Source organism: Vitis riparia, chromosome 4 (assembly GCF_004353265.1).
Source record: "Vitis riparia cultivar Riparia Gloire de Montpellier isolate 1030 chromosome 4, EGFV_Vit.rip_1.0, whole genome shotgun sequence".
NCBI classification, from domain to species: Eukaryota; Viridiplantae; Streptophyta; class Magnoliopsida; order Vitales; family Vitaceae; genus Vitis; species Vitis riparia.
In genome coordinates, this window is record NC_048434.1 from 18,767,005 (window position 1) to 18,775,101 (window position 8,097).

General features: G+C 38.6%; 1 protein-coding gene across 2 annotated transcripts; it reads left to right on the forward strand.

The window, feature by feature from the left end:
* Window positions 1-2,082: 2,082 nt before the first annotated feature.
* On the forward strand, window positions 2,083-6,402 carry LOC117913676 (cytochrome P450 90B1). Of its 2 annotated transcripts, none has more exons than XM_034828721.1 (8): window positions 2,083-2,491; window positions 2,578-2,902; window positions 3,021-3,173; window positions 3,311-3,565; window positions 3,670-3,762; window positions 3,860-3,938; window positions 4,055-4,161; window positions 5,737-6,402. In XM_034828721.1, the coding sequence occupies exons 1-8, from the start codon at window positions 2,289-2,291 to the stop codon at window positions 5,986-5,988; spliced, it is 1,467 nt and encodes a 488-aa protein (XP_034684612.1). In that variant the 5' UTR covers window positions 2,083-2,288; the 3' UTR covers window positions 5,989-6,402. The 2 variants fall into 2 exon arrangements, with proteins under 2 accessions (XP_034684612.1, XP_034684614.1); XM_034828723.1 differs by having other exon boundaries at window positions 5,740-6,402.
* The last annotated feature ends 1,695 nt before the right edge of the window (window positions 6,403-8,097 follow it).

An 8,097-nucleotide genomic window follows, 5' to 3' on the forward strand; every position in this document is an offset into this window, starting at 1 on the left:
ACATAACTCATGAACAAGATTCAAAGTTGAATTGAAGTATTTTGTTTCATAATTATGCCAACTTATTCAAAGTATTTATTAAAAGTAGACCTTTGGCTCATTTGAATTCATTTATGCGGGTTTTAATTAATGTATTTATCTTATTTTGTTGATAAGATTATAATTTAAGAAAAAAATATAAAAGAAAGAAAATAAAATAAAAAATAAGTTTAAATTTAATAAATTACTTTTATATGTTTTTTCTAACTCATTTTATTTATATCTTTTTATAATAATAAGATTAAATAATTTAAAAATATATCAATCCCAAATTAATTTTAATCATATATATATTTTTAATGTGAAATTAAATATAAAAAAACTATTTTTTTTCTTTAATATTTTTTGGAAATCAAACATATCATTAAAATTTTATGAATTATTTGCATTACAACGATATGGATCCAATTCCCACTACTCACTAAACCTATTGACCATACAAAATGATATTTTGAAAATATATTTGAATTCATAGGTACGTGACAGGTTGGAAAAAGAAAAAAAAGACAAGGGGAAGGATGCAATAAGACCGATTTTGTAATGGATGTATTTTTCTTCACGTTCTTACGCCATTTTGCGTATATGGATGTTTTTTCAAACGAGATAAGACTGCTCATAGTAACAGCTCAAGCTAGCATGTGTCGATACTGCAGATGATTTGCAATCATCAAAGACAAATAATCGGTCAAATGCATGATTACAAATCGATTTGAATGCACGTCCATCTTGACAAGTGACAATACATTTTTAACGAATTGTGTCACGTAATCTTTTAAGTTTTCAACCAAGAAGCGATGTCTCTTTGTCACCACCTGCCATTAATCAAAGATTTTGAGCATAAAATCTACCCTCAGACCATAATTTTCTTCCTTGACCGACTCCTATTCATCTATGATGATTGAGTGCGTGAACACTGATGCCGTTATCAATCAATACTTCAATAGTGTGTTGCATTATGGCCGTTGCTGCCTGATTTTTAATGAATATATATATATATTTTTTTTGGGATAATTGTGAAGAAAACAAGTGTGGTTGTTGACCAATGCCCGAGACAACGAAGATACAATGCACTTCTGAAACATTATTGGCAGTTTGTGGTGTCTCTGGACTCTCCACCTGGCGAATTTTTCTGGTTTTTATTTAAATATGTGATGCAATGGGCAGAGATCTTTTAGGGTTGGGATCTAATTTCCTTACTGAAAATGAGGAATGGTAAAGAAATGGTGGTTTAAGAAGAGTAATGGTGGAAATGGAAAGTGGGGGTGGGGGGTTTCCTTGTAGGGAAAAAGCATTGTGAATCATCCATTCTAAATAAGCCTTCATGGATGGTCCATTTTTCGTTCATTTCTTTTTGGCCCATAGTTAATTGGTCATTGCATAACACTTGTGGCCACCGACATCACAATAATGCTGGGGTTGATTATAAGTGGGTCGGCCATTGAATTTAGGGCATTTACATTGCTGAATTACGCATGCATTAGTTTGAGAAGGTACCCAGAAACGAGGGACTCCGTATGGGCTCTGTATGATTTGTTTTGGGAGCAGAGGAGGATGATTTGTGCCTTCGAACCACTTCCCTGTTTTGCGGAGATCTTGGGCGTTTAATTTTGACTATCCATTTGGGACATGAAAATCCAATTATGGTTTGTCGACATCGTGTGGGGAAGAAAAACATAAAAATAAAAACAGAGAAGAAGCATGCAATCTACTCTGATTTTGTAATCTGCTACTTAAAATATCAGAGTTGACCATTTACCCCTTTCTTTTTCTAGAAAAAATGCATGGGATTTGGTATTGGAGGCTGTAGGGGGAGAGAGAGCCCCTCTCCATTCTGATTTTCGGGGGCAAAAGCAATGCCTTTGACCTTTGGTCTAAACAATTGGGTTATTTGGAATAGGTATTTTCTCTGCAAATAAGACCAAGCTTTCAAAATTAAAAATACATATGTTTTTTTGTGGGTAATCAATCGTATTACATTTCCCACAAAACGACAGAAAAAAAACACTATAAAAGAAGGATATTGACTTGATAGCTTTCATTAAGTTTTGGTACCTTGGGTTGCTTAAGCGACGTTTAAAGGTGCAGAAAATGAACCCTCCTTTCTTTTCAACAGATGGGGAGAACCAGGGAAAGGTAGATGTTTGATTTCGTTTTTGCTTACACCAAGTAGCCGGTGTCAGAGGAAGAGAGAATTTTGTATGTCAGAGGGTGAGTGGGTGAGTCGCTGAGTGAGAGAGAGAGTCTCCATCATGTCTGACTTGGAGTTTTTTCTCCTCCTCCTTGCGTCAATCTCAGTTCCCCTTGTGATTCTCAATCTGATCAAAAGAAAGCAAAGCGGACTTAATCTACCTCCGGGAAACACGGGTTGGCCTTTTCTGGGTGAAACCATCGGCTATTTAAAGCCGTACTCGGCCACTTCAATAGGAGACTTCATGGAGCAACACATATCAAGGTAAGCCGTCGAAACCAAATTGAACCCAAGATTCTTGTACCTTCTCCCTTTTCCCTTTCCTGATCGGGGTTCAGTTAAATCTGCAGGTTCGGAGAAATCTACAAGTCCAATCTGTTTGGCGAGCCAACCATAGTCTCAGCGGATTCTGGGCTGAACAGATTCATACTACAGAACGAAGGAAAATTGTTTGAATGCAGCTATCCCAGAAGCATAGGTGGAATTCTTGGGAAATGGTCCATGCTGGTTTTAGTTGGAGACATGCATAGAGACATGAGAACCATCTCCCTCAACTTCTTGAGCCATGGCAGGCTTAGGACTCATCTCCTACCAGAGGTGGTGAAGCACACTTTGCTTGTTCTAAGCTCTTGGAAGGAGAATTGTACATTTTCTGCTCAAGATGAAGCTAAGAAGGTAAGACTTTTTTTATCCTTTCTCCAAATTTACATTCTCAGAAACAATTTAAACGTTTATAGTTGGATATGAATAGTTTTTTAAGGAATGCTTAGCTGATTGAGGACCAATTTCACAGTTTACCTTCAATCTGATGGCAAAACATATCATGAGCTTGGATCCCGGAAAGCCGGAGACTGAGCAGCTTAAGAAAGAGTATGTTACTTTCATGAAAGGAGTGGTATCGGCTCCTTTGAATTTCCCTGGAACTGCATACAGAAAAGCCCTACAGGTAAGGGATGAAGTAGAGCTAAAAAGGAAATAGTCGGTAAAGTGAATAACTTAAATTTACATGAAAATTATGAAATATGAAGAAACTCCAAACAACCCATTTGACAAATCTTCTGGTTTTGTGTTTCTGCTCAACAGTCTCGGTCCACCATCTTAAAATTTATCGAGCTGAAGATGGAAGAGAGGATTCAGAAACTGAGGGGAGGAGGGTTTGAGAATATGGAGGATGACGATCTTCTTGGATGGGTGCTGAAGCATTCCAACCTTTCAACTGAGCAAATCCTGGACTTGGTACTGAGCTTGCTCTTTGCTGGCCATGAAACTTCATCAGTGGCAATAGCTTTAGCTATCTACTTCTTGGAAGGCTGTCCCAACGCCGTTCAACAGCTAAGAGTAAGCATCATACAACCATCCCTCCACTCTTCTACATTTATTCTTTATTAATAATAGACACCCCTTCTCTTAAATCATCATAATGTTCTCTCCTCTACATTCAGGAAGAACACCTTGAAATTTCCAGGGCCAAGAAGCAATCAGGAGAGTTAGAATTGAGTTGGGAAGACTACAAGAAAATGGAATTCACTCAATGTGTAAGCTCTCTTCACCATCTTTTCCATCAAAACAAAAAAACAAAGGGTTCTGTTTGAGATTGTTCCATATAAAAACATTCTGTAATGGCATGTGAAGGTTATTAGTGAGACACTGAGGCTTGGAAATGTGGTTAGGTTTCTACACAGAAAGGCCCTGAAAGATGTCCGGTACAAAGGTAGGAGAATTGAATTGAAATGTGTAATTTTCTCGCAGGAATCTGCAGACACACTGTTTCGAGTTATTAAAATTGTAATTAATTTGTGTGCTTTTTTTCTTCAAAATTTGATAAAGGGTATGACATTCCATGTGGGTGGAAAGTGCTTCCGGTGATTGCAGCAGTGCACTTGGATCCTTCCCTTTTCGACCAACCTCAACAATTCAATCCTTGGAGATGGCAGGTCAGTTCTTTCCTTAGTTCAAAACTTCAACTTCAACAACATACACCTTTATTGTTACCATCGTTTTTCCTCTTTCCTTCATTTTCTTTGAAAAATTTTGGATTTAACATATTTCCTACTAAGTCATATCATCAAAAGGAGGACAAACAAAGTCATGATCTATGGTATGAAGCACGGCCTTTAGCTGTAATTGCCTTATAAAAATTGAATTATAATTAAATTAAATTATGCTAAAATTCAATTCTATATCAAAATTATACTTCCAAAAAAAGAATACCAAAATGCGTTGTCAAAATTAATTTTTTTTATGTCTTCACATATTGTGAACTCAAAGAAAGGTGAGTACGTACACTATTACGATTTCTTTTTCTTTTTCTTTTTTTAAAAAAATTCATAATGCATTATCTAGGTTTTTAAATAATTAAAAAATATAAAATAAAATAAAATGGATTAATGGTTATAATGATTGGACGGTGCATACAGGTGTTTAGATGGGTCTAAAGGTATGCTCCTCCTCTTCTTTCTCATGATGACACTCGTGGGTGAGGAGGTTAAAGCTATTTATCAACCATGGTCCAAACCCAAATGTTTTTTTTTTTTTTTCATTAATTTTTATCTGAATTTACTTGGGTTATTACTTAGATCATGTATCTTTTTCATGCCGACAAGTTTTTATTTTCGATGTTGAAGTGATAGGATTTAAGTTCCGTAACATATGGATAGGATATGGCTAAAAATCGACCTCAGCAAACAAATTCCAAGCAAAATTATAAAAGAAAGAATTTAATATGATGTAAAATTACAAGCCGAGCAAGAGAAAACAGAGGAGAAAGAGTAGGAAAAAGGGAATGATAGGTGTAGGCAAAATGCGAGCAAAAATTGAATTTTTGCAATATGCTGAACTGTCATTATCAAGGATGCTATGGTACGGAGGTGGGAACCGAGAGATGTGATCAACGCACAGCTTTTCCTCTCAGGGGCGTGTGGGGAGAGGGTGGGGTTTTGAGATGATTAAAGCCCCATGTGGCTGTGGGGTTCTCACGTGCACGTGCATGAGTGCTTTCTCTGCCTGCCCCTGTCACTAACTGGTCCAACATAAATTCCATAACTGAACACACTCTATTATATGCTCTCGGCCACCATCCAAATAATGCTTCGCACATAATTAATCTTATGATCATGTTCCTCTCTCTCTCTCTCTCTCTCTCTCTCTCTCTCTCTCTCTCTCTCTCTCCAACCGTAAATGCCTTATACTTGTGGTTTACTCTATAAAACATTCCTTGGAAATATAATAGTGTGAGTTGAAAATACTTCTAATAAAACATTCGTTTGATATATTTTTTTTTTTAAAAAGAAACATTATTATGTTAGTTGAAAAACCCTTTTTCCATGGCCCCTTTTGCCTAAGAAAAACGTTCATGTAAAGGGATTTTAGCGTGTGACGCATGTGTTGGGGCAATCAAAGGGGCGCATGAGAAAAGGATAGGGGAGTACTGATATACATGTATATGTGCTAAAAAGCCTCTCTGGAACCTCAATGATATATTTTTTTTTTCTTTTGGGGGTGTGTGGTAGCAGAATAATGGTAACCGAGGAAATTCGAGCAGCTGGAGCACAGCCACGAATCAAAACTTCATGCCATTTGGGGGAGGACCACGGCTATGTGCGGGCTCTGAATTGGCCAAACTGGAAATGGCGGTGTTCATCCACCATTTGGTTCTCAACTACAACTGGGAGTTGGTTGATAAGGATCAGGCTTTTGCCTTCCCATTCGTCGATTTTCCGAAGGGCCTACCCATCAAGGTCCGACACCACAATTTCACGTGAAAACGGCCTCGTTCGTCACTCTCCGCAGGCCTCAGCTCACATGTTGGATATACAAACAGAAGAAATCCTCATTTCTCCCTCCACGTCAGCCTGTTGCTCTTGGATTTTCCAACGGCCTAGTCTTTTTATTTTTAGTTGTTCACATGAACAAAGGGAAGACATAAAAGAAGTGAAGTACAGTTATGTTAGGAGTCAGGACCACAACCCCCGAACCCCAACCCCAACCCCTCTTTGTAAATTTTAATTTTTCCCTGAGCCTTGCGGGCCTGGGAGTCTATTCATTATATTTATATGTGATATGGTCTTTCCTTTGCTTTAATGTAATTCTCTTTCCCTGCCTCCTGAGAATTATCTCATTTCCCTCAGCATTATCTGAATATATCTCTTGGATGGGACTCCTTGGATGTTGGGCCATTTTCTCCCTTATTATCAACCACCATACCAACGTGGGGTGCCTCTTCAAGGGCTCATTAAGACCCCCATTTATCACTGTTCCACCATCGCCACAGGAATAGGGAACCGGGCTTCATTTGTAACTTTCAGGAAAGTGATATTTTCTTGATCCTGCCGGTGCCCAACGGGATGGAACCAAGACGGGGTATAAAGGCTGTTTTGTCCTTTGGGAGCTATTCCCGTTCTCTCTTGTTTTCCCGTTCCGCAAATGTCCAACAGTTTCTGGGTGGTACCGTTTTTTTTGCTCTTCTTTTTATCATCTTGGAGGGTCCCGATCCAAATAATTCCGTGTGTCCGCAGCACAAGTGGCGCATCTTTCTCTGTTCAGGGACCCTTTTATTTCCCCTCTTTTCTCCGGTGGCAGTGGGGCTGTAACCGGTGGATGGATTGTTGCATACCAACCTTAAAATAATACAAAGTACAACGTGATTTAACTACAAAATATAAATGTAGATAGGGGCATAGATTTGGTTGTTGAAGACTGATCCGTTTGGCTAACCAAAGTATCCATCGCTTGACAATAATTTTTTTGGAGCACATGGTCATTTCATCATGCCAACCCAGTAAATATTCCAAACGGAAAAGATAACGAGTTGATATTTTGAGGCGCATTGAGTATATATCAAGAGAGTGGCTCGACAAGCCATTTGCATGTGCCAAGCATCTAGTCAGGAGGGATATCCATAAGGAGGAGGCTGTGGTGGAAATATCCTGCTCCACAAGTTGCGTTAGGTACACAATTTGAAAGGGAGAAGGGGGTATGATTTTGAGTCTTTGAGACATCTTTGGTAATAATAAGTACACAAATTCCATCCGCAATGCTTAGCATATTTTTGCCTGTGTATTGGTTTTAAGTAGCTTTCATTGACAGTGCATTATTGGAATAATTGAGGGAAGTCCCACGAACAAAGAGCATCCAATTCCTAGATTTGACCGGTCCTTGGTCCCTAAGTTCGTAGAAAACAGTTTATTCCCCTTTCATAACTCCGCATGCAATCCCTATTGGCTATCGGTGTTGACGAATCCCTATTCCATTTTGAAGGTACAGAATGCAAGCCCATCCGAGTTGGGGGGGCCAGTGGATGAGGCATTAAAATCAACATGGGATACCTCGGGTACATCTTGTCATTTAGTACCATGGGATACCTGTAGCCTACTCATGGCATTTACTATCACTTCAATTTCTCTAAGGCAAAAGAAACTCAATCCACTTGATCTTGTTAAATCACTCTGGGTGGATTACAAACCATTTTTCTTTGGAATGGAGCATAGAGAGATGTTTGGAGTCTTTCTTCTCAAAATTCAAATGAAGTCTCTACTGGTAAGCTAGGTGTGAAAAATCATGAAGTGGGTGAAATTTGCTACGTGTGTGGAGTATTTAATAGAAGATAACAAAGGCCAACAACCAGAATTGAATGCAATAAGAAAGGTACCGGAAATTTTTTTATGGAGAGTAGTGATGGTCAGGTGGAGGGGGAGGGAGAGGCTGGAGAGGGGAGGGGGGTTTACTCTTTCTTATTGATCTGACCAGAGCCCCCTTGTTAGGTTTGCTTTCGCTTTCCAATGTCGTTTGTTATGTTCCCTTCTCAATGATTCATGGGTTTCTGTTAAAATACATGACTCACTCTGTGGCCTGGGAAGCTGCACGTTTGAGGA